At 35.1% G+C, this 12,219-nt stretch overlaps 2 protein-coding genes across 2 annotated transcripts; one reads left to right on the top strand and one right to left on the bottom strand.

Annotated features, from left to right (window-relative positions):
- Positions 1 to 3,176: 3,176 nt before the first annotated feature.
- LOC139432701 (piggyBac transposable element-derived protein 4-like) lies at positions 3,177 to 4,445 on the top strand. Its single transcript, XM_071201465.1, has one exon. It carries the CDS (start codon positions 3,177 to 3,179, stop codon positions 4,443 to 4,445), a length of 1,269 nt encoding a protein of 422 aa, XP_071057566.1.
- A 3,440-nt stretch (positions 4,446 to 7,885) lies between these two features.
- On the bottom strand, positions 7,886 to 9,550 carry LOC139432700 (piggyBac transposable element-derived protein 4-like). Its single transcript, XM_071201464.1, has one exon. The coding sequence runs from the start codon at positions 9,548 to 9,550 to the stop codon at positions 7,886 to 7,888; it is 1,665 nt and encodes a 554-aa protein (XP_071057565.1).
- Positions 9,551 to 12,219: the final 2,669 nt, after the last annotated feature.

The following is a 12,219-nucleotide window of genomic DNA, read 5'->3' as shown; positions in this document are numbered from 1 at the left end:
TTCCGGAATTCATTTATAAATTGTTTAATTATCTTTATTTGGTTTTTTTGCGTTTTTACGTCGTATTATTACAATTTTTCGATTATTAACCCACGTTTTTTGCGTTCTTCCACGTTGTTCCGATCTCTTGTGGGACATCTGGAGAACCTGAAACTTGTTACGCTATTTTTAGCGTCAGATTTCGTTTAATTTTGGGTTTTCTTTCTTTGTTTTTTGAAATATAAATTCTTTATTTTTTAAAATTACTTTCCTCATCGTGATTTATTCACCTGGAATTCTCTATCATTTATTTTGCACGAATTACAATTAATCTTTCTGTTTTTCTCGTTTATTTTCCTTTTGAAATTTATTTTATTTATCCTTTATTTTATTCAAAATCCAACTTGGAATTTATTTCTTCGAGTTTTGAGTTTATTATTTTTTTCTCCATTTTCTGTGGGGATTAGAATTAATTTCTTGGATTTATTTTTATTAACTGCCATTATGAGTGATAAACTTACCAGACTTACCCTGCGTCGTGACGGTTTCTATAATCGTTTACTTGAATCCTTGGCTCTCGGTCAAAATTTACCCGATGATCCTGTCCAAAAACTTATCTTCTCCGCAAGAGCTCAAGACGCTGAAAAAAATTACAATGCATTTCAAGAGAGCCACAATCAAATTATTGGACTCATTGAAGATGATGATTTTCCTGCCCATGACGAAATTCGTATTAAAGCTGATACCGCATACTATACAATTAAAGCTTTATCTCTACACTTATCTCCAAAACCTGATTTGACAAAGGAAGCTCCTTCTTCAACATCAAGCCCAAAACTTAATAAATTAACGTTACCTACGTTTGACGGTAATTACAAAGATTGGCACACTTTTTTTGATATGTACAAAACCATGGTACATGAAAAAAAAACCTTGTCTTCTATTGCTAAGTATCAGTACCTACTCATCTCATTAAAAGGAGAAGCTTTCAATCTTTTGAAAGGACTTCCAGTAACTGATGCTAATTACGAGATTGCCTATGACACACTAAAAGGCAGATATCAGAATAAACGCCATCTAGCGACACTTTATTTCAATGAACTGATTAATTTAAAGCCTCTGAAGGAAGATTCTGCCAGAGGTTTTCGTTCAATCATTGACACCTTCCATGAAAATGTCGAAGGTTTTCGAACCTTGAAATTCCCCGTGGATCAATGGGATTTTTTACTGTTTAACCCCTCCGCGTGGAAGTTAAAAATTTCAATTACTATGTGAGTTGCGGTAATGCGATCTACTCTATGCGATCTTCTCTACTGTCGGTAGTTTTGGGATCGATATCTTCGTAACCGTCCGATAAAAAAAATCGCGGTAAAGTTTATTGGAATCACTGAACATTTCTACGTAACATATGTTAATATGAAAATTTTCGGATAAGCGGTTTTCTTTTTATCGCGAGTTAAATGAAAAAAGTATCCGTTTTTTTACGGTACCGGCAACTTTGTCAACTTTGCGATTTTTTTCCTCAAAAACTATCGTACGAAAAAATTTGAATTTTGAACAGGTGGTAGCCTGATGTGTTCTTAATGAGTATTTTATTTTTTCAATATTCCATATAGTTTCGCGAAAAATCGCGGTTTAGTAGGATGCGGTTATTTCGAATACGACCTGGCGGATTTCAACGCGGTTTTTACCAAAATATGTTAAATAATGTCGGTTGTCGGATTCCATTATCAGTTTTTCAAAATTAGGGCTCCCTAATTTTTTAAGAGCGATTTAATGGAATTACAAATAAAAGAGAAACAGAAATAAGCCATGCGGGGAGAGGGAGGTTCCGGCCAATCTGAATAGAGTTGAAGAAATAGTGCTGGCGTTATTATTACTGTTCTGTTCGCTTCGTGGCGTCATTATCAATTTTTATTATAATAATAATTATCATTATTCTTGATGTATATTAAAAACAAAATTAAAAATTGTGAAGAAAGTAGTTCGGTAGAAGGAAGTTAAACGAAAACTTTTAAATTTGTGTCATATTGTCATATTACTTAATTTTTTTTTATGAAACAAACATTTCTAGCTATTAGTTTAATTGTTTTTATCTATTTTTTTTTTAACAAAAAATGCTTCATTAATAATTTTCTAGTGTGTGGTATATCTTGAAACACGATTCCAAACATAGTCCAGCTTCACAATCAGGGCACCAGTAAATTGTTTCTTTCCTGCGTCCACGTTTGTAGCAAACAACACATCTTTTTTGCGGTTTAGCTTTTTGTTGAGTTGGAGGAATTTTTTCAATAAAATGACGATCAGTAAGTCTTGATACATTTTTGTCTTGAGAATGTCTACATGGAACCTTTCTCTGGACCTCATTTACATATTTCGCAAAAATTTGTTCTACCAGTTGAACTCGAAATTTTAAATGGTCGACTTTTTGTTGTTTATTTCGCTTGTAAATGATGAAACTGTTTAGTATACTAACATTTAGTAACTTTCTAAACAGTTTTATATACCATTTATGCATTTTTTTTCTTTCCAATAAATAGCCTTCTAACATTTGATCCTTCAAATCCACTCCACCCATGTTTTTGTTGTAATCTATGACACTAACAGGTTTTGAAACTTCTCTATTCCTTTTTATAATACAACCAGTTTCTTGCCCGTGATGTGTCGAAATCATAGTAACTGGCTTTTTGTCCATCCATTTCAATATGGTTATGGCTTCACAATGTTTGGCTATAATTTCTCCTTTTTGTAATTTTGTTTTTTTTATTATAGGGGGTGTATTCTTCCTATTTAGGCGTAACGTTCCCACACAATCTGTACCCCACGTCTTCAACTGTTTCGCCAGTTCTACGGAATTATAAAAGTTGTCCATCCATAAAGTATGGCCGTTATGTAGTAATGGTTCTACAAGCTGTAAAACAATTTTACAGGTTTTCATCATATTTGGCGTAATGAGAGGTGACGTAAATTCGCAATCTTTTCCGGTATAAACTATGAATTTCCATAAGTACCCAGTACCCGGGCCTACGCGCAATGCAAAAGATGTGTCTACCGAAATGGATGTCTTTTTAAAATTGTTTGATCTAAACATGATTGACAGAATTGTAGAACACACTAATGTATACATTGATAAGAAAAGGGAAAGTCAGGGTTTCCAAAGAGAGAGGGATTGTAGGATAACAACACGCTTCGAAATAATGGCGTTAATGGGAATTTTATTCCTTTTAGGAACAAACAAAAGCAGCCGAGCTAACGTATCTCGAGCTTGGAAAACGAATGGCACTGGGATGATGATATGCAGAGCAACATTTGGAATAAATAGATTTAGATTTTTATTGCAATCTCTTAGATTTGACGATAAAAGAACACGGCAGCAACGAAGGGCTACGGATAAACTGGCACCAATTAGGGAACTTTACACCAATCTACATGAAAATTGTCAACGCAATTATTGCCTATCAGAATTTGTAACAATAGACGAAATGTTACACCCGTTCCGAGGTCGCTGTGGGTTTATAGTTTACTTACCTGATAAACCTGGGAAATACGGTATCAAACTCTATGTGTTAGCAGATGCCAAAACACACTATGTCTTTAGATTTGAAATATATTGTGGGAAGCAACCTGACGGGCCATTTTCAGTTTCCAACAAACCAATGGATATAGTGAATGGGTTGGTATCAACCATTCTGAACAGCAATAGGAATGTCACAGTAGACAACTACTACTCAAGTTATCAGCTAGCGATATATTTGAAAGAAAATGGACTCACCTTCATCGCAACAATGAAGAAAAACAAACCCGAGATTCCACCTCAATTCTTGCCCAATAAAAATCGGGATGTCGGGTCTTCCATTTTTGGTTTCCAAGACGACGTCACATTAGTTTCTTACGCTCCGAAAAAAAATAAAAGCGTAATTCTTATTTCCACAATGCACGACGAAGGAAAAGTAGACGAGGAGAATGGAAAACCAATTATTATATTAGACTACAATGCGACAAAAGGAGGTGTTGATGCAGTTGACGAAAAGTGTGGGAATTATTCGACTAAAAGAAGAACCCGGAGATGGCCGCTTACTATGTTTTTTAGATTTTTGGATATAGCGGGAGTAAATTCCCATATTATATATGTTGGCAATCACATGATGACTGCTGAGAAACCAAAGACGAGGATGGATTTTCTAGAGTCATTGTCTTTTAGCCTTCTTGAAAATCACCTAAAAGAAAGAGCTAAGATAGCCAACCTTCCGCAGGATATAAAAAGTTTTCTGGCTAGATATCAAGATGTCCCAGAGAAGCAAGCGGTTCCTGACCAAAGAAGACGAGGTCCATGCCACGAATGCGGAAAACACAAAAATAACACAACAACCGTACGTTGTACCGAGTGCACAAGGTTTGTGTGCAAAAACCATTGTGAGAGATTTTCAAAATGTAGATCTTGTATTAACGATGCAATGTCGTCTTAATTAAAAAAAAAAAATTATAAATTTGTTTCCCAATCGTTTCTTTTACTAACTATTGATATTTTGCAAACATACGAATCAGTTTTGGTATTAATATTTCGCACTGTACCGATGAAACGGTTAAAAGTTCAAATGCGGTACGCAGTACCGCGCGCGTGTAGAGAGGTCTGAACGTAGAGCGCGTGTAGCTAAGGGTTAATTTCTTCCATAAGGTGTTCGTTATAATCCGGTGGTTGAAATTCTTCTCTTAACGACGACTCCAACTCCGCCCAAGAAGAAACAGATCTCCGAATAGAACGATACCATGCGACAGCCGGTCCCTCAAACAAATCCAATGCTGACAAAAACACTTGGTTTTTAGGAATTCCTCTAGCCGATGAAAGCTCGTCTATCCTTTCTAAAAAACGCTCCAACAGATGAACCAGGTTTTCCTGAAAACTTCACGTCCCATTTATGCACTGGTACGATCTTTATATGTTGTTCACGGCTTACAGGAATATTTACCTGTGGAGACGATGCTCCAGACGGCGAAGAAAAATTTAATGATATATTCAAGGGTTGTTCTAAAACTTCTAATTCAAGCGGCCGTGTTAATGCAGATACAACAGACATATATTTGGTGTTGAGTTCCATTGCTTCCGTCAACACTTTTGCTCTTTCTTCCGATTCGCCCATGCGTTTAATACGCCCAAGTGTATGCCACAATTTCGTTTCAATTTTACGAGAATCCTTACTGGGAAATTTACTCAGCATTTCAGCTATTTCTTTAAGTTTAGGATGAAGCGCTTTCAAATCTTCTTCCTGCGTATATGGATAATCAGGATATCCCAATTCATCGTATGTTCCCAACTTCTCTTTCTGTAAGCAAAGGGGAAGCTTTCTGCGCATGTCATCGACCGTTGTCGGTTCTATGCCACGCACCCACAATTCATATGACAACTCTTCTTTAGTCAAATAATTTACCGTTACCTTCAGGCTCATTGTTTGTCCTACATTTAACCTTTTTATCTTCACCCCAGGTCTGAGTTATGTGCGCATGTGCGCCGGCTCAACCTGGAGTTTTCAACTTTAAAACACAAAAAAAAATCACATTTTCGATCGCACGTGTTAATCGTTAAAAAATAACCACGTTCTGCAAGCACGTCCACCCACGCTTACCGTTAGATTAAATCTAAGGTAATTATAATTTCAATTTCATTTATTAAATTTAGTCATTTGCGATTTTTTTGTTTTATTATTTGTCTTCATTATAATTTTGTTTCAATTAAGAACCAACACCTAATTTTTTTGTTTCCCGGTTATTTGCCGCGCGAACATTGGTCCTTCGAGCCGGATCCTTTCCGGAATTCATTTATAAATTGTTTAATTATCTTTATTTGGTTTTTTTGCGTTTTTACGTCGTATTATTACAATTTTTCGATTATTAACCCACGTTTTTTGCGTTCTTCCACGTTGTTCCGATCTCTTGTGGGACATCTGGAGAACCTGAAACTTGTTACGCTATTTTTAGCGTCAGATTTCGTTTAATTTTGGGTTTTCTTTCTTTGTTTTTTGAAATATAAATTCTTTATTTTTTAAAATTACTTTCCTCATCGTGATTTATTCACCTGGAATTCTCTATCATTTATTTTGCACGAATTACAATTAATCTTTCTGTTTTTCTCGTTTATTTTCCTTTTGAAATTTATTTTATTTATCCTTTATTTTATTCAAAATCCAACTTGGAATTTATTTCTTCGAGTTTTGAGTTTATTATTTTTTTCTCCATTTTCTGTGGGGATTAGAATTAATTTCTTGGATTTATTTTTATTAACTGCCATTATGAGTGATAAACTTACCAGACTTACCCTGCGTCGTGACGGTTTCTATAATCGTTTACTTGAATCCTTGGCTCTCGGTCAAAATTTACCCGATGATCCTGTCCAAAAACTTATCTTCTCCGCAAGAGCTCAAGACGCTGAAAAAAATTACAATGCATTTCAAGAGAGCCACAATCAAATTATTGGACTCATTGAAGATGATGATTTTCCTGCCCATGACGAAATTCGTATTAAAGCTGATACCGCATACTATACAATTAAAGCTTTATCTCTACACTTATCTCCAAAACCTGATTTGACAAAGGAAGCTCCTTCTTCAACATCAAGCCCAAAACTTAATAAATTAACGTTACCTACGTTTGACGGTAATTACAAAGATTGGCACACTTTTTTTGATATGTACAAAACCATGGTACATGAAAACAAATCCTTGTCTTCTATTGCTAAGTATCAGTACCTACTCATCTCATTAAAAGGAGAAGCTTTCAATCTTTTGAAAGGACTTCCAGTAACTGATGCTAATTACGAGATTGCCTATGACACACTAAAAGGCAGATATCAGAATAAACGCCATCTAGCGACACTTTATTTCAATGAACTGATTAATTTAAAGCCTCTGAAGGAAGATTCTGCCAGAGGTTTTCGTTCAATCATTGACACCTTCCATGAAAATGTCGAAGGTTTTCGAACCTTGAAATTCCCCGTGGATCAATGGGATTTTTTACTGTTTAACCCCTCCGCGTGGAAGTTAAAAATTTCAATTACTATGTGAGTTGCGGTAATGCGATCTACTCTATGCGATCTTCTCTACTGTCGGTAGTTTTGGGATCGATATCTTCGTAACCGTCCGATAAAAAAAATCGCGGTAAAGTTTATTGGAATCACTGAACATTTCTACGTAACATATGTTAATATGAAAATTTTCGGATAAGCGGTTTTCTTTTTATCGCGAGTTAAATGAAAAAAGTATCCGTTTTTTTACGGTACCGGCAACTTTGTCAACTTTGCGATTTTTTTCCTCAAAAACTATCGTACGAAAAAATTTGAATTTTGAACAGGTGGTAGCCTGATGTGTTCTTAATGAGTATTTTATTTTTTCAATATTCCATATAGTTTCGCGAAAAATCGCGGTTTAGTAGGATGCGGTTATTTCGAATACGACCTGGCGGATTTCAACGCGGTTTTTACCAAAATATGTTAAATAATGTCGGTTGTCGGATTCCATTATCAGTTTTTCAAAATTAGGGCTCCCTAATTTTTTAAGAGCGATTTAATGGAATTACAAATAAAAGAGAAACAGAAATAAGCCATGCGGGGAGAGGGAGGTTCCGGCCAATCTGAATAGAGTTGAAGAAATAGTGCTGGCGTTATTATTACTGTTCTGTTCGCTTCGTGGCGTCATTATCAATTTTTATTATAATAATAATTATCATTATTCTTGATGTATATTAAAAACAAAATTAAAAATTGTGAAGAAAGTAGTTCGGTAGAAGGAAGTTAAACGAAAACTTTTAAATTTGTGTCATATTGTCATATTACTTAATTTTTTTTTATGAAACAAACATTTCTAGCTATTAGTTTAATTGTTTTTATCTATTTTTTTTTTTAACAAAAAATGCTTCATTAATAATTTTCTAGTGTGTGGTATATCTTGAAACACGATTCCAAACATAGTCCAGCTTCACAATCAGGGCACCAGTAAATTGTTTCTTTCCTGCGTCCACGTTTGTAGCAAACAACACATCTTTTTTGCGGTTTAGCTTTTTGTTGAGTTGGAGGAATTTTTTCAATAAAATGACGATCAGTAAGTCTTGATACATTTTTGTCTTGAGAATGTCTACATGGAACCTTTCTCTGGACCTCATTTACATATTTCGCAAAAATTTGTTCTACCAGTTGAACTCGAAATTTTAAATGGTCGACTTTTTGTTGTTTATTTCGCTTGTAAATGATGAAACTGTTTAGTATACTAACATTTAGTAACTTTCTAAACAGTTTTATATACCATTTATGCATTTTTTTTCTTTCCAATAAATAGCCTTCTAACATTTGATCCTTCAAATCCACTCCACCCATGTTTTTGTTGTAATCTATGACACTAACAGGTTTTGAAACTTCTCTATTCCTTTTTATAATACAACCAGTTTCTTGCCCGTGATGTGTCGAAATCATAGTAACTGGCTTTTTGTCCATCCATTTCAATATGGTTATGGCTTCACAATGTTTGGCTATTATTTCTCCTTTTTGTAATTTTGTTTTTTTTATTATAGGGGGTGTATTCTTCCTATTTAGGCGTAACGTTCCCACACAATCTGTACCCCACGTCTTCAACTGTTTCGCCAGTTCTACGGAATTATAAAAGTTGTCCATCCATAAAGTATGGCCGTTATGTAGTAATGGTTCTACAAGCTGTAAAACAATTTTACAGGTTTTCATCATATTTTGCGTAATGAGAGGTGACGTAAATTCGCAATCTTTTCCGGTATAAACTATGAATTTCCATAAGTACCCAGTTGTTGATTCGCATAGTTCATATGTCTTTATCCCAAATTGGGCAGATTTTAGTGGAATAAATTGTTTGAAGGATAATATTCCTTTCCACAATGTAAGAGATTCATCCACTGAAATGTTACGCCCAAGTAAATAATATTTTTGGAATACATTATTCAAATGCTTTATTATAGGATAAATTTTAAATAATTTCTTTGGGCCTTCAAAAGCATTGATGGTGTCATTGCCAACAAAGTGAAGAAAGTTGGTAATTAATTCAAATCTATCCAAAGTCATTATTTTGTTGAAGATGGGTGTACCTATTATGTCCTTTTTAGAAAAGTAAGATCGTATCGTCGGTTTTTGAATTATTCCCATCAGCATATAAAATCCAAACACTACATAAATTTCTTCTGCTGTTACGTTTTTCCATTCATTCATTCTTGATCTGAGAGGAAAAACCATACCTAGCGATGCTCTCTTCTGTTGTGCGTATAGATTTGTTTGTTCAACAATAGTTTCAACAAATTCAATTGGGAAAAATAGTTCAAAAATGTCTATAGGTTCAGTTTTCTCTTTTGCTTCATTTTGCGGACCGTCGTCTTCATCAAATATTTCCCGGTGACTATTGTATGTGCCCATATCATTCCAAACAAAAATGTCATTTGGTAAGACAGGTTCATTGATTTCATCAATAAATTCCGTATCATCGGTGCAAATTGATGAGGAATCACTAGTTTCCCTATTCGATAACTCATCAGAGAGATATTTCGTTTCTGATTTTCGGCTTGAAGTCATAATGATATAGCAAAATCCTAATAAAAAAATACAGTCAGTATTTTGTAAAATATATACATCTTTTTACTGACCTATCGCAAATCGAATAAGATACTCACGTATTCATTTAACTTTATTTTATAACGTTTTGTTATTTTGTTACTTTCCAGTTTCTTTCGTATTTTTCCGTAAACGAACGTCTTCAACTCTGTTCAGATTGGCCGGACCTCCCTCTCCCCGCATGGCTTATTTCTGTTTCTCTTTAATTTGTAAGTCCATTAAATCGCTCTTAAAAAATTAGGGAGCCCTAATTTTGAAAAACTGATAATGGAATCCGACAACCGACATTATTTAACATATTTTGGTAAAAACCGCGTTGAAATCCGCCAGGTCGTATTCGAAATAACCGCATCCTACTAAACCGCGATTTTTCGCGAAACTATATGGAATATTGAAAAAATAAAATATGCCACTCATTAAGAACACATCAGGCTACCACCTGTTCAAAATTCAAATTTTTTCGTACGATAGTTTTTGAGAAAAAAAAACGCAAAGTTGACAAAGTTGCGGGTACCGTAAAAAAACGGATACTTTTTTCATTTAACTCGCGATAAAAAGAAAACCGCTTATCCGAAAATTTTCATATTAACATATGTTACGTAGAAATGTTCAGTGATTACAATTAACTTTACCGGAATTTTTTTCATCGCGCGGTTACGAAGATATCAATATTTAAAGTGAGGCCTTCACTTTTTTCACCGATAGTATGCGATCTTATGGCGTACACGTGTACGGCACTCCGCAGTAGAAATAATTTTATGCATGACGTACACGTGTACGGCACTCCACGCGGAAGGGTTAATACACTTCTCCAAAAATTGAATTCTTCCACTAAAACGGCTTTCGAATCTGAACATACGAATTTGAAATTCCATCGTATAAACAACTGATTGTGTTTCTGGAAAAGAACGCAAAGGCATTGGAATCTGTACTGTTAACGTCTAATGATAAAATTTCCTACAATAAGTTAAGTAAGTTAGTGAACTTAAAAATTGAACAAGGTTCATCTCCTTCAAGCAATATTCAATGTATCTTATGTAAAGAAAATCATCCGATATATCGATGTAATCTATTTACGTCCAAATCAGCAGCTGATCGATTGCAGCTGGTTCGTGAGAAAGCACTATGTCGGAACTGTTTGAGTAAAACCCATACAACTCACAACTGTTCATCGACCCATAGATGTCGTACTTGCAATCAGCATCACCATACTTTATTACATTTCAAATCGTCAAATTCTCCAGCGGTCCATGTGGGAACCATGTCATGTAATACAAATAGGACGGCAACGAACGAAAGTACTCGAAAAGTCATTTTGCCAATCGCCTTTGTAAATATCCGTGATCAATTTGGTCAATTTCATTTGGCACGGGCTCTGATTGATTTGGGAAGCATGTCAAATTTTATTACGACAAAGTTATTGCAACGACTTCGTCTGCCCCGCCAAAGTAATTCGTCAGTGGAGATTCATGGATTAAATTCAATGACTTCAGTCTGCAATAAAGGAATTGTCAACTGTACTATCCAATCATGCCAATCCCAAAACTTTATCTTTGATCTCAAAGCCATAGTTACCTCCTCGATTTGTTCTGCTCAACCATCACTATCCTCTATTATTCGGTCCTATGATCATCTTAAATATCTTGATTTCCATCCAGAACATCACTCCCCATCGAAGGAAGTGGACTTGTTATTGGGTGCAGAATTAATTCCTCAACTTTTTACTGGTGGTCGAGTGTGAGGTGATCAGAATGATCCTGTAGCTCTCCATTCCATTTTCGGCTGGATATTAATGGGTAAAGCTGAATTATCAACGACTTCCTTATCAACATGCATTTCTACGATGGAAGAATCCTTGGATTCATCAATGCGACGTTTTTGGGAGCTCGAATCAATTCCTGAAATTAAATCTATGACGATAGACGACGAAAAGTGTGAAAATCATTACAAAGATAATTATCCACGTGATACCGATGGACGTTTCATTGTATCGTTACCTTTCAAACAAAACCAACCGGATTTGGGAAATTCCTACAATGTTGCTTTAAAACGTTTTAAATTATTGGAAAATCGTCTTGTGGCACTTCTTTTTAAACAAGCAAAAGGGCAAACAAAACACCAGACGATGTCAAGGTTACGTAAAGGTTTACTTACCTCAGCCAGCCTTTAGACAGTGGAGACGGCGTGGATTTAAAGTAATATTCAAAGATGTTAATGGGCGCCACGGACTTATATAAAACCTTTACGAACGTACTTGACCACACCCTAATCAAGTCCGAATTTAGAGTTACAGAAAGGAATGAGAACAAATAACCAACAACCACATTTGGAACTGAAGAAAGAGTATCTATATTATATGTAATCGTAGAAAAACGTTCATGTATACACATGTAAATATACGTGGGTATATAAAAAAATATGTAATGACAATTGGAACAAAGTTCTCAAATTATAAGAATAAAGTTTATACAACTTAACCAAAATGTTGCTGTAAACGCATACAAAAAAAAGAAAATATAGCACCCCCTGTATCGTAAGTTACACAATTACGATCCTAACTAGTAGTATAGATTCGCCGATTCAAGAACCTCCTCCTCGAACCTGCGTTCTAGGAGGAGGTTCTTGAATCG

The sequence above is a fragment of the Onthophagus taurus genome, chromosome 2, assembly GCF_036711975.1.
Source record: "Onthophagus taurus isolate NC chromosome 2, IU_Otau_3.0, whole genome shotgun sequence".
Classification (NCBI taxonomy): domain Eukaryota; kingdom Metazoa; phylum Arthropoda; class Insecta; order Coleoptera; family Scarabaeidae; genus Onthophagus; species Onthophagus taurus.
The sequence above is the reverse complement of the archived record's forward strand: the minus strand, read 5'-3'. Positions and strand labels throughout refer to the sequence as shown.

What these genes read in the sequence shown, in the direction of transcription:
- LOC139432701 (XM_071201465.1), top strand. Translation starts at nt 3,177, where the DNA reads ATGGCGTTAATGGGAATTTTATTCCTTTTAGGAACAAACAAAAGCAGC.
- LOC139432700 (XM_071201464.1), bottom strand. Translation starts at nt 9,550, where the DNA reads ATGACTTCAAGCCGAAAATCAGAAACGAAATATCTCTCTGATGAGTTA.